General features: G+C 36.2%; 2 protein-coding genes and 1 long non-coding RNA gene across 9 annotated transcripts; 2 read left to right on the forward strand and 1 right to left on the reverse strand.

The window, feature by feature from the left end:
• The first annotated feature begins 1,576 nt into the window (after nt 1-1,576).
• On the forward strand, nt 1,577-9,645 carry LOC117621524 (beta-galactosidase 17). Of its 5 annotated transcripts, none has more exons than XM_034352059.1 (19): nt 1,577-1,970; nt 2,502-2,612; nt 3,008-3,225; nt 3,493-3,581; nt 4,422-4,502; nt 5,192-5,286; nt 5,503-5,573; nt 6,092-6,182; nt 6,246-6,363; nt 6,448-6,543; nt 6,635-6,683; nt 6,792-6,970; nt 7,057-7,134; nt 7,322-7,471; nt 7,583-7,633; nt 8,241-8,409; nt 8,531-8,676; nt 8,782-8,847; nt 9,253-9,645. In XM_034352059.1, the coding sequence occupies exons 1-19, from the start codon at nt 1,798-1,800 to the stop codon at nt 9,355-9,357; spliced, it is 2,136 nt and encodes a 711-aa protein (XP_034207950.1). In that variant the 5' UTR covers nt 1,577-1,797; the 3' UTR covers nt 9,358-9,645. The 5 variants fall into 5 exon arrangements, 4 of the variants coding, with proteins under 4 accessions (XP_034207950.1, XP_034207948.1, XP_034207949.1 ...); XM_034352057.1 differs by having other exon boundaries at nt 1,738-1,966; nt 3,030-3,225; XM_034352060.1 differs by having other exon boundaries at nt 1,859-1,966.
• A 265-nt stretch (nt 9,646-9,910) lies between these two features.
• Nucleotides 9,911-11,453, reverse strand: LOC117622351. Its single transcript, XR_004584971.1, has 2 exons — nt 11,262-11,453; nt 9,911-10,247 (listed from the first exon to the last, which is right to left on the reverse strand). It is a non-coding gene; the product is annotated as an uncharacterized LOC117622351 (long non-coding RNA).
• A 61-nt stretch (nt 11,454-11,514) lies between these two features.
• On the forward strand, nt 11,515-13,409 carry LOC117622350 (mediator of RNA polymerase II transcription subunit 9). 3 transcript variants are annotated; one of them, XR_004584970.1, is made up of 6 exons: nt 11,515-11,923; nt 12,038-12,100; nt 12,207-12,287; nt 12,550-12,625; nt 12,726-12,796; nt 13,092-13,388. XR_004584970.1 is itself a non-coding variant. In XM_034352999.1 (6 exons), the coding sequence occupies exons 1-5, from the start codon at nt 11,636-11,638 to the stop codon at nt 12,781-12,783; spliced, it is 549 nt and encodes a 182-aa protein (XP_034208890.1). In that variant the 5' UTR covers nt 11,518-11,635; the 3' UTR covers nt 12,784-12,796; nt 13,092-13,409. The 3 variants fall into 3 exon arrangements, 2 of the variants coding, with proteins under 2 accessions (XP_034208891.1, XP_034208890.1); XM_034352999.1 differs by having other exon boundaries at nt 11,518-11,923; nt 12,550-12,608; nt 13,092-13,409; XM_034353000.1 differs by lacking the exon at nt 13,092-13,388 and having other exon boundaries at nt 12,726-12,932.
• Nucleotides 13,410-13,429: the final 20 nt, after the last annotated feature.

Below are 13,429 nucleotides of genomic sequence, written 5' to 3' on the forward strand. Positions count from 1 at the left end.
TTAAGGGTTATTAAATGCACGGAGCATATCGCCAGAAGCGATTCCCTAAAGATGTATAAATAGCAGGGTTAAAGCTATATAATGTGTCATAAAGTTTAATCCCTTTAAACAAAATCCTTGAAAGGATTGAAATTGCATGAAGCAAGTCCCTGAAGGACATGTGCCTGAAGCACAAAATCTGTACTCAATCTAATGTGCATAAATTGCCTCAGTGAGTACATTGATTATAATATGTTTGCAACATATTGAAACTCCTGAAGAGTTCAAGAAATATTTGTCTCGACTTAAAGATCGAGCATTATGCCAATGAGATTCTTGCTTATACTAAGAAAGTATTGAAGCATTTTTATGAGGATTATCCATTGGGCACTTTAGGGATTTTTCGAAAGTATATTGGACCGGACATCGTATTTTCCAAATAGAGCTCAACTCCATCACCATCATTTTGGGATGGTGTGAGGCATGTTTGATGCTATATCCGCACAACACCATGTACAGACATATTCTTTTCAAGTGAACTTACAAATAGCCCAGGTTTTGTTGGAAACGCGAACTCTGAAAATTTCTATGATTTACATAGAGATAGCCCACTGGAAATATATTTACTTACTCAACTACGAGAATTGTTAATGGCTACATCCTCCACTCACTCAGAAACATTTTCGCTCCAAAAGATAATCATGAAGATATCAGGAGGAGATATTCATCAGGGGGAGCATATAGAAGTATGCTGCACTGATTATTGTAATCTTCTTCCTTCCATCAGGTTTCTACCTCACTGGGTTTTTCCTCCAAACAAGTCTTTAATGATGCAACCAACATATCATTTGTGGTCTCCAAGGGGGAGTGTTGTAAAGGTTTTTGTGTGGAGCCCACTAACTATTCATTTGGAGACTTTGGGTAAAGTTTGTCTGCAAATTTCCCTTAGTGCACATTCACGTGGGTTGGCTACCTCCCCAAATCTACCTATAAATAAGGCATTATCCTGCCTGCACAGACACCTCCAGATGAGAAAAGAATGAGAGTCAGGCAGAGAAGAGGAAGAGAAGGAAGAAAGAGGGTGAGTGAGTAGAGAGGAAAGAGAGCATAGAGAAATTCTCTAAGAGAGAAAATTCAGTGAACCACACATATTATAAACACTAAAGTTGTAGCCCTATTATTTTATATAGTGGAAAAGTCACTGCTGCTGCTTTCCGAGGACGTAGGCATAGCAGAACCTTGTTAAATGCTGTGTCTCATCTACTTTACGTGCAGCTTAATATTCGCACATATTTAAGTTCATTTTATAACAAGTCTTTGTTTTTTCTTCACTGGCAAAATTGATGAGAACTATTTAGCAGTCAAGGGTCAAAAATGGATTGTTTTGCAGGTGTAAAAAAAGATTTGGTCTGTTGTAAACTAAATAGATTATGGAGAGAATTGAGATGGAGAGAAGGCATAGAAGCCTAATATTTTATTGAATGTTTTCCCTGTCTATTACAAGTGAGGATGAAGTCTTATTTTATAGGCAACAAAATCTGGTAGTGTTATTGCCTCCCGTGGATATGTGGTTGGCTCTCAAGCGATGATGACAAACAAGCTTCATCATTTCTCTTCAATCAATTAGGTAATGGGCTCTACTATTTTGGGATCCATCCTTGACTTTACAACATGGTCAAGATTATTTTGTAAGTTAGAAAAAAGAGAGACACTTAACTTGGCCCGGCCGTTGAGTGAAACGGAGACCCAGTGGTCCCCTCCCTGTAAGGGAATGAATAAGTATAAGAACCAATACCATAGCTTAGTGTCAAGCTCCAAATGGTCAACAATGGTGAGGAAGAGAAGCACAACACTCACCTTGTTTTTCATCATCTTTCTTTCTCTCATATCCTTCGGTATCTTTGTTCCCGTCTTCGCTCTTTTACCTTCTCTGTCTTCCCACTCTCTCCATCACCATCAACAGCAGCTCCTTCCTGCCACCAAAAAAGTAAGTCTTTTTCTTTCTGGTATTTTCATGGAAATTGGAAATTGAGTCGAATTAAATTCTGGGTCAGTTTGATTTGTTTCAAATAATTTGTCTGAGCTAAAAATTGAACGAACTGTATAGAACAGCATTGTTCTGCTTTGGTCGTTATCTGGTTCCGTCAAGTGTTTGACTTTTGGGTCATGTGATCTCAGCCCTATATGTAGCAGATGACATTCTACTTGGTTAATAGTACGTTTAAGAAAAAAAATTTAAAAAAAAATAAACAAGCTTTTGGTTATTATATCCATGGGTCAAGAAACGGAAGTGCATTTGAACCAACTTACACTGCAAGCAAATGTTTGCCTGATTTGAGTTTAAGGTTTTACTTTCTGACTTATGTTTCAGCTATGTGTTTTGCAAATTGATTATCAAGTTGGAGCCAAATTTAAACTATACTCATTTGTAGTGAGTCGTGACTCGTGACCCTTATTTTCCAAAAAGAATTCTGTGATATGTTCATCTAGTGGAATAAGAGTTTTGTTTGATCGTTTTTCAGAATCACGGTTATGCCCGAAAGTTTGAAATTTCAGACGATAAGTTCTGGAAAGATGGTCAGCCTTTCCAGATTATTGGGGGTGACTTGCATTATTTCCGGGTTCTTCCTGAGGTATGTTTCTTTCATTGGTCCTTCTGAGTACGTAGTGTTGAATTACTAATATAATAAGCTGCCTGCATATTATTCTTAAATATGTCCCTGCTAGCTTGGAAATGAAAAAGCTCAACTCCATATCATCATAATAGAAAATCATATTCAAAGTCTGTCTGTAGTCGCCCTCCTTAAAATGACCACTTTTTACACTTGAATGAAGTAAAAAGTGAAAAATTAAGAGACTGAGCCACTATCCATGACTCCAAGACAACTTTAGAAATTTATTGATGAACCTAATCCGGAGCATCATATTCCATGGATGTTACCTCAAATATTTATATACAGTGAAGATGCATGGATGTTTGCAAATATTTATGTTACAGTGAAGGCTTTCTTGTATTGTGGTGATGTAGCGTGTTACATTTATCAATGCAGTACTGGGAAGATAGGCTGTTGAGAGCAAAGGCATTGGGATTAAATACTATTCAAACTTATGTTCCCTGGAACCTACATGAACCAAGAGCTGGTACTTTGGATTTTGAGGGTATTGCAGATTTAGTATCATTTCTCAAACTCTCCCAGAGGCTTGGTATTCTGGTTATGCTTCGAGCTGGACCATATATATGTGCAGGTCAGTTGTGACTGCTGTATCTAGGATCTCTGTGTCAACTGTTAAGGCGCTTTGTTAGTTTGCTGTGTTCCTTTAGGTTAACTATATACATGCCTCCTCCCCCTATTTTCCTCTAAATGTGTCTTGTTTCCAAAGTGTGTTTTATATTGAAGCTAAATTGGACCCTTCAATCGGTCTTTTAATGTAAAGGTCTAATTGTTCTACTGCTTGGATTAAATGTATGAAAAATATTTTCCGATAACTGATGTGAATATGTGTATATTGCAGAGTGGGATTTGGGGGGTTTCCCTCCTTGGTTGCTTGCCATCAATCCAGCTCCCAGACTAAGATCATCAGATCCTGCTTTCCTTCAATTGGTATGTTTTCCTTATGCATTCTCTTCTTTGTATTATTTAGGATGTATCCTAAATCGGTCTACTGAATCTAATACTGAATCTAACTTTGGGTTATTAGATATCATATTTTGAATTTGGTGATGTCAATTGGATGTTCAAGTAGAAAAGGGTCTTAATTGCTACTTACCAAAATAAATAAATAAACAACTAAAAAAATGGTGTTGATTGATGAAAAAATTGTGGGAAGCAAATTTGGCAGCATTGGATAGGATGTGAGTGTTGTTGACAACTATTGTTTTTTAAATTTTAAGGCTCCCCTCACTTGTAGGCTCTCCACCACTAGAGAGCTCAACACATTGGAATTCAACACTAATTGGGAGGTTGTAGTTGTAGGGATTTGACCATAAAAATATGTTAATAGTCTTTTTGTCTCACACTGTTCCTTGAAACTTTAACTGTTAGGATGCGGGCCAACTATTGTTCTATTATTCTAACAGATAGAAAGAAATTCTAGATATTTTAAAGGAATGGACAACCATAGTAGATGTTGTATTCATGGATGCCTCACACTTCTGCCACTCTGTGCCTGTTACTAGATTTTCTATCATTTTTATGATTTTATCTTAATTTCCTTTTTTTCTTTGTTTCTGTACCAAGTTGTCCCACCTTGGCATTTTTCAATATATACTGATTACTTATCCAAATAATCTTTGTAAATTATGTTTCTGATCACTTGTTTTGGTACAAATGTCTCTGGTCATTCTTAATGATGGTCAATTTTGTGACCCATAAAGTTATGCTCTCGGACTAACAATGTATTTGTTCTCTTCAATATTTTGATATGGCTGTGAACTGTTGAAGGTTGAAAGATGGTGGGGAAGCCTACTTCCGAAGGTAGCTCCCCTTCTTTATGGCAGTGGAGGTCCTATTATAATGGTTCAGGTGTGTGAATTTTTAATTTTCCGCTTTGCCTTTCTTTATGATACTTAACAGAAAGATTTATTTATTTATTTTAAACGTATAATGCCAAGAATAAAGTTTCATAGTCTCATAACTGAATGGAAGCTCTTGTTGAAGGGTTGGAACTCAATTTAATATGTCCAATTTTGTACAACTGTTACAACATTATGGCCAGGGCCCTCCAATACTAAGTCTGAAAAAATTATTCTGAATTTTAAGTTCAAATAAATTTTAAAGTGTGGCACAATGATCCAACTTCATTATAAAAAATAAAAAAACTCTTCATAACATGTACCAATGGCAAAACCTATTAAATGTTCCACTTATATTACACAGGGGGGAGGGACTGATGGTTTTTCAGTTTAGAAAAATGGATACTTAAGAAAGTCTTCATGGATTTTCTCTTTAAAGTTGTGTACTCTCACTCAGGAGTTGCAGATATTTCCTAATTCCTAAAAAGTTATAGAAATTCATAGACATGTAGTAGCGGAATTCTGCATCTGGTGGAGTCCATTTATTCTAGCAATCAACGTGCATATAAATCTTCATATCATCTTTGAGGTGTTTTATTTATTGTTCAAAATTGTCAAGTTAATTTTGAAAAGCTTGAATCTCTTATTTTTGAGATAGTATTGTTGAAAAATTACAGTAAAGCACCATTTTTCCGACAGATTGAAAATGAATTTGGTTCATATGGGGACGACAAAGCTTATCTTCATCACCTGGTCTCATTGGCTAGAAAGCACCTTGGGGATGAAGTTATTTTGTTAGTCTTTCAGCCTTATGTTCATAATGTGTTTTAGTGTTATTTTGATGTGTGCACTACGGAACAATCATGATTCATTCAGGGTGGTTAGTTCAACTAATTAGAGCTCCAACTATTATATATGAAAGAAAAGTTTTCCAATACATACTTTGAGCAAATGGACTTTTGGCGTAGCACTTTCTTATAATTTTCAAGTTTCATTGTAATGGTTTTTAGGTATACTACAGATGGAGGTTTTAGGGAAACACTTGAAAAAGGCACAATTCGTGGAGATGCTGTATTTTCAGGTAAAGTTCAACCTCAACCTATACTTAAGTTATAAATTATGAACATTAATTCTTAAAACTTCTTTCTCTCTACTGTTACTAACCATTTCTTTAGTTATTCACTTACTATTACCCATTAAACACCTTGATATATATCTTGATTATTTGTCTGTTAGTTTATTCACTACCATGTGTTCACTAAAACATTTTATACTGTCCACGTGAGCGATCTATGCACTTAACAGAGTTTTTATCCATTGTAATTGTTTCCTTTTGGCTTTCCGATACTTAATTTTAGATGCTACCTTAGTGCAACATGTCTTTTCTAGGCCTCAGGGAGAAATTCTTTCTCTGAGTTGTTGAAAGGTAAATTTTACAGATGGGGGCAGTCTACTGGAAATTTTTCCTTGTATATCACTCATCAGAAAGGAAAAGGCCTATTAAATTTATCAAGAATATTGCTCTTGAAGCAATGTATAAGCTCTTATGAGTGTATTATGTGTTCTGCTTATGACCTAATCTCTTTTTCTCATTTGCAGCTGTTGACTTCACTACTGGTGACAACCCTTGGCCTATATTTGAGTTGCAAAAGGAGTTCAATGCCCCAGGGAAATCACCCCCACTTTCTTCGTAAGTATCTTGTTGGTCATTATTAATTAATTTTGTTGGCGGCAGTTAAAATGCTTGCTTCAGAGAGTTTTACACAGGTTGGCTTACACACTGGGGGGAGAAGAATGCGCAGACTAGTGCAGATTTTACAGCAGCTGCCTTGAAAAATATTTTGGAAAGAAATGGTTCTGCAGTACTTTATGTATGTCCTAAAAGTCAATACTTTTCCTGCTTTCAAATAAAGCTTCATGGTAAAGCTCTTTAATCTTAAATTTCAAATTTCCAGATGGCACATGGGGGAACAAACTTTGGATTTTATAATGGAGCAAATACTGGTTCGGATGAGTCCGATTACAAGCCTGACCTCACTTCCTATGATTATGTGAGGAATATTTTTCTTCTTTGCTGTAACTTGGTATTAGTTCATGCCACTACAAACTATAAACACAGAATTGATACGCCTGTTTTCCCAGGATGCACCGATTAGGGAATCTGGGGATGTAAACAACGCAAAATTCAAAGGTATCACTTCACACTGTATATTCTTTTGTACTGGAATAAAATCCTCATGCTATATGGTTTGCAAATTTGCAACAACATGGTTTATCATTAATGGTGTACTTCTTTCAGCACTTAGAAGGGTTGTAGAGCAATACAGTTCAGTATCTCTCCCTGCAGTTCCATCCGATAATGAGAAGAAAGCATACGGATCTATTCATGTAACTAAAACAGGGAATTTGTTTGAATTGATACGTTATTTTGACGTGGTTAAATCTGACAACCCAATATCAATGGAGTCAACTGGCCAGGTGTGTAAGAATATGTGTTCATAGATTTTTTACAGTTGTTCATGGTGATCAAGTGATGTAATTAGATGAATGCTTCCAACTTTCAGATGTTTGGATTTCTGTTATACGTAACCGAGTATACTGCAAAAGACAATGGTGGTGAAAGCATTGTATCTATACCAAAGGTGCAGCCTTACTGTTTACGTTAATTTACTGTTTATTACTGTTAGATATTTATTTACTCTCATAGTATTGCCTCTCATTTGTTTAGAGTCCAAGCCACACATTTATCTATGTATGTTCAGTGTATATAAAATAGCTAACAATATTTTAGTGGTCTAAAAGGATTTGAAATTTTATTTCATGTTGCAGGTGCATGACAGAGCTCAAGTTTTTATATCGTGCCCTTCCGAAGATGGTCATGGAAAGCCAACATATGTTGGCACGCTTGAAAGATGGTCAAATCAACCTCTAACCCTTCCTAATACTAAATGTCTCTCCAACATCAGCTTACTTGTGTTGGTACTCAAATGTCTTCTCTACTTTTTCCCTTCATAATCTTACTTTCATTTCTTAACATCCGAATTAACTGAGGATTTCTTCCCCCAAATTTGATATCTGTTGTTCTTATAGGTTGAAAATATGGGTCGTCTTAACTATGGACCATATATCTTTGACAGGAAGGTAAGTCAGTTGTAAGTATGGAACTTTTTTTTTTCTCTATTTCTTGATATGATTATGAAGCATAAGGTTATTTGCCAATGTCATTCAATTCTTAATGATCAAAGTTTGTTCTGTATGCTTTTGATTACAAATATATGGATTCGAATCACTCTGTTATCCTTGTTCGACGTATATGATATATTTTCAGCGGTAGTTTGAACTTCCAAAAAATGAGCAATGATTCATAGGTCTGGTTGTAAGTTACACTAGTTTTTTTTTTTTTGGTCAACAAATATATCATAAAAGCCAACTGGCAAAGGCCCAAAGGGGAGCCAAACCCAACCAAACAAACAGGACAGACACACAAAAACTAAGAACTAATGAACAGAAGAAGGAAGCAGAAACACCAAAAAACCAATACATGTAAGACATAATTATTAAGCTATTAAACTTTGTAAGACATACATGTGGCATAATCACTGTTCAGGTAATTATTTTCTATGCCACCTAACTGAAGTCAAGAATTGTACTTATGTCAGTTTATCTCTTAACATCTGAAAAACAAAGTGCGTCCTAGCATAATGGATGACAATGGTATTTGACTGGTCTTTCTTACTCTCTTGTTCAGGGTATTCTATCTCCTGTTTCTCTAGATGGGAGAATTCTCCGTAAATGGAAAATGTATTTGGTGCCCATAATCAACCTGAACGAATCCCCCAAAATCAATCCCATAATTCGGGCTGCAAATTCTGGAGTCATTACTATGTCAGCCCACAAAAGGTTAAAACTGAAGTCTGGTATGCTCTCAAATACATGTCTCTATGTTCTTTCCTATACCATGTTGCAAACATGCAGAATTAATCAGGTCAATCGTAATCAAGATAAATTGACGATTACTGACATTGGCTTTCTTTTCAGGGAATGCTTCGAAAGAACCGGCATTCTATGCTGGATATTTTTATATTAGCAAAGAAGACATAATCAAAGATACATTCATATCATTGAGCGGGTGGGGTAAAGGAATTGTAACTATTAACAATTTCAATATAGGAAGATTTTGGCCGGTATAATCATGTTTCTATTTCCCTTGTTCATAACTTTCCTGTGTGTTTTGATATTAGAACATGAGTTCTTTTACTCCAACATTTGAAACATGGTGCATTTTGCAGTTAAAGGGACCACAATGCAACCTCTACGTTCCAGCTCCCGTCCTTCAGAATGGGAAGAATGTTGTGGTATGAGATGCCAAAAGCTATTTTTATTTCTCATTTACATTGGACTGAGTTATCTTCTTTTGTTCTGACCCCATTATAAAAAATAAAAAAAATAGAAGAGTTATCTTCTTTTGTTATTTTTCTTTAAATTTTATTTTAAGGTCAGATGAAAAATTATTAAATCTATATATACATATAATCATAATTGAATCTTAAGCTAGCTTATATCTTCATTCCAGTGATTGTCTTCTTTGAAAAAGGCTAAACTTTTAAAGCAAATAAATTATTGTATCTAAGCCTTGTGTTTTAATGTTCTGCTTCCAAATCGATATAATTCAGGGAAAGATGTTTAAACATGTTGTTTCTCATATTCTTTTTCAGTGCTTGCTTTGGCTTGAACTTCCACTTGTTTTTTCCATTGCACAGGTCATATTTGAGTTAGAATCTCCAAACCCGGAGCTTGTGGTACAGTTGGTTGATCAGCCAGACTTTACTTGTGGTCCAAGGAAATTGAATGTGCATCAACTTTAGCTCTACTACTCCATTAATATGAGATGATCTAGGTCTTGCTTAAAAACATTGAAAGGGGACTTGGACTGTTGATCTCCACTTTGAAACGCCAATCCTTCCGAGAATTCTTCCATCTTGTTTGTTTATAACAGTTAAGAAATACAAAGTGTACAAGGTTTCATGTTCTATAGGCAAGACAAGAAAAGAAAGATGCAGAGACTATTATATTCATTAGTGAAATTCTCCATCTCCTTGTATTCTGCATATTTATCTACTAAGTAAGAAAGTTGCACACAAACTTCTCTTCCCTAATGCCCTTTCGATAAGCAATTATTTACTTTAAGTTGTCCAATTTCTGAAACATGCTCAGGTAGTTAAACATGTCCGCTCTATATATCTCCCTGATATCCGTCTGTATTACAGCTTCGGCCTGTAAGTGCCAAAAAGCTAATCTCCCAAGTTGTACTCCTTCATTTACCTGCATTGTACCCCTGCTAAGGCTTCAAATTCCACTAAGCTTTGTGTGTTTTCATGCCATGGTTTTGTGTATCCTCAAATAATAGGGACAGGAAAAAAAAAAAAAAAATCTTTTTATTTCAAGTGCTTCAAAATCGTCTTATGTTCAAAATTGCAACTTAAATGCAGCAAATTTGCTCCCAAGACACATTGGGGCATCCAACACTATTCTACAGAAATTACAGATTACATCTATTATTAATTCATTTCGAATCCTTTGATTCTCTTGATCCAATAGCTGCTGTTGCTGCTGCAGTCGCCATAGCTGCAGCTGCACCCACCTTGGCACCACCTGCAGCCTTCATTACACCAGCTACTTTGGCAAATGCAGCTATTCCTCCCACAAGTATAGCTCTGAAGGCAACTGTTGGCTTCACTGCCATATCTTATTCAACCTGCAATTTCCCACTCTATCAAACTCGAAATGTTGTGCATTACACACCAAAGAACGATAAGTGAAAGCCAAAACACATACATTGGATAATAATGTTACAACATTAGCAATTTGGTAGCTATCAAGGATTAAACAACAACAAAATCTGAAGGGGACATGTTTCAAATGGTTCTGAGGCAGTGATGCCTAGTTTGTTGCTGCAATCCAGAATAAAGATATCTCCGCTGTTCTTTTTTTCTCTCACATGTTTTAAAATGCTTATAATTTTTTTTAAACCAAGTAATCCTTTCAATATATGAACTAGTTTTAATTTGAAAAACAGCAACCTACATCCCTAGAGAATGTACTAATACTCAAGCTGATAAATGAACTCATTTCAAATCAAATTTGGTACCAACTCCTCTCCATTAACAACCGCTAAAAAAAGGCATTCTACTGATTATGAATACTTCTCCTATAGGTGCAACTGGTCTTTGCCAGGCTCTAAACCTTTTGCAAGTTATACATAGCCACAAAGCCCCAAATCAAAACTTCCACAACTGCTAACCTCTTCGAGAATTCCATGGACTTCCTAGAATAAAGTCTCATATTATGAAATTTGGAGAGATTCCAGGTCTCTTGGATGTCTTCTCAACAAAAAAAAGTCGTTGAAATCAATAGAAAATCAAAAAACAAAAGTGAAGGCATCATACATTCAACTTCTGCAGGCAAAATCTTATATTGCAGACGGCCATTTTACTTAGCAAATGTTGTAATAGAATTTATAACAAGAAATAATTCACTAAATATGCCCGAAACAGAAATTGGGTCGACACCCTTTTTCCTTGAAACAATTTCTAAACTCCTCCAATTACATTAGTGACCTCAAAGCTAGGTGTTTTCTGCATAAAGCAATCAAATCACAGATACCCAGATGATAGTTTCAATCATACAATAGAATTCGATCACCAAAAATCATTGAAATCACAAAATTCCCAAAACCAACATCACATAATGTAAGAGTTAGAAAGCGAACCGCAGACCCGTAGAAAGAAGCTTTGATTCCTCGACAAAGTTGAAACCTTTATTGTTTGTGAATTTGGGGACAAAGAGAGAAAGAGAGAGAGATTGAGAAATGGCGCCCGCCTTTTAAATAACTCCTCCTCTCTCGGAAACTAGAAAATGAGGTCTGCAATCGTTCGCAGGGCAATGCTCTCTCTCTCTCTCTCTCTCTCTCTCTGTGTGCTCGAGACGACATAGCGTTGATTTGGGCTAAACACCCAATTTTTACCCGGCCCAATCACTCACAAAAGTACGACACGTCGTATAGCATCGGGCTTCTTCTTCAACTCTGCTGCATAAATCAAAGTTCAAAACTTTACGTTCTGAGAATCGTTCTGCGGAGAGAGAATGGAGCATTCGTACTCTGGAGGAGGAGGAGGAGGGGGAGGAAGCTGGAATATGATTCCAAGCGTGCCGACTCACAGTAACCCCTCTACACCCTCGAGTCAGGACCATATGTACCTCCATCAGCAGCAGCAGCAGCAGCAACAACAACAACAGTTTCAACAGCAACAACAGCGCCTTCTTCTTCAACAACAGCAACAGCAACAGCAACAGCAGCAGCAGCAGCAACAACAACAACAGCAGCAGCAGCAGCATCACCAGTCACTCGCCTCACACTTCCATCTCTTCCATGTACCCAAAATAAAAAAAAACCCTAGCATTTACAAACATTAATGCATGCATACACATATCCTTATCAATATGAAGTGTTGCTGATTTTTTGAAGTGATTGATTTGATAATGCAGTTGGTGGAGAAATTAGCTGACACCATCGAGAATGGCACTAGGGATCAGCAATCTGAATCATTGGTATTGTTTAATTGGGGCTTTTTTCTTTTGTCATTAAAGTTGTTATCTTGAAGTTTTTTTTTTTTTTAATGAATTTACAGTTGAAATGGGTTATGGGTTTTGACAGATCAGTGATTTGAACAATCACTTTGAGAAGTGCCAGCAGCTGTTGAACTCCATATCCGGATCAATCAGCACCAAGGCTATGGTAATCGAGTAACTTTGATTCTTGTTTTGTTGGTTTGTTGAGTAATCAATGGGGGCATTACATTGTTTAGTGTGATAGTTTTTAATTTTTATGTGTAATGTCATCTTGTGTTACAGTCTTCTTCATGTTATGTTGCCAGTCAGTTTGGACTAAGCATGTTTTAAATGATCAATGATTTGGGTTTGTAGTTTGGTAACAGAGCATACCCAGAAACATTTCATTAGTTTTGTAGTGTAATGTTTAAGAACTTGTGTGTTTGTAGACGGTTGAGGGACAGAAGCGAAAGCTGGAAGAAAGTGAACAATTGTTGAATCAGAGGAGGTGTGTGCGCATTAGTAGTACTATACTTCTTGTATTAAGACTAAGTAAATGCTGCAGTTGCTCAATTAAATTAAATGACATGTTGCTTTTGTTTTTGGTTATTCAACTGAACTCCAGGGACCTGATTACCAAGTACAGACACTCTGTTGAAGACCTCCTCAAGTCTGAGCCGTAGCTGTTTGCAGATTGTAAGATCACCCTTCTCACATGCCCTTTCCTTCTTCTTAAGAGTTGAGCTCTTAAATTTTGTTTTCTTAGCACATGTATCCTCGCTGTTTCAGAATTTTTCCATCAATGGAATATCTATTTTCTTGTGTTTTCAAATGCGAAATTTCTACTTGTTGCTCATTTCAACATACCAGTATATGCTTGACATCAAATTTTCTCAGAACACAGAATAATGTGTCTTTATTATTTCCATCTCCCAAGTCGTCAGACTCGATTTAAACAGCTTTTCACCATCATTTTGAATCTTGAAATCAGGTCTTGTTGCTGTTGAGCTATTCACAGACTAGTGAAATTCTAGAGGAAGACAGGTCCTTGGACAGCTGGATTGAGTCGACTGATTAGAGAGGGCAGGCACTCTAAGCCTTGGACCTTATTATTTGTTTACCCCAAAAAAAATCATTAAAAAAAGAGAGCATTATATTAGTTACCCGTTGGGAAGAGTCTGAAACTGAAACATGTAATAGGATCTTGGATATTCTGTAATCATGACAATGTCTTTTCCCCTGTTGATAATCATCATTAAACCCTCCTTCAAGAATTGAAAATTATATAGAAGAATTTAGATTTCCATCATTTCAATTTCAAGCAATTGA

This window comes from Prunus dulcis, chromosome 3 (assembly GCF_902201215.1).
Source record: "Prunus dulcis chromosome 3, ALMONDv2, whole genome shotgun sequence".
Classification (NCBI taxonomy): domain Eukaryota; kingdom Viridiplantae; phylum Streptophyta; class Magnoliopsida; order Rosales; family Rosaceae; genus Prunus; species Prunus dulcis.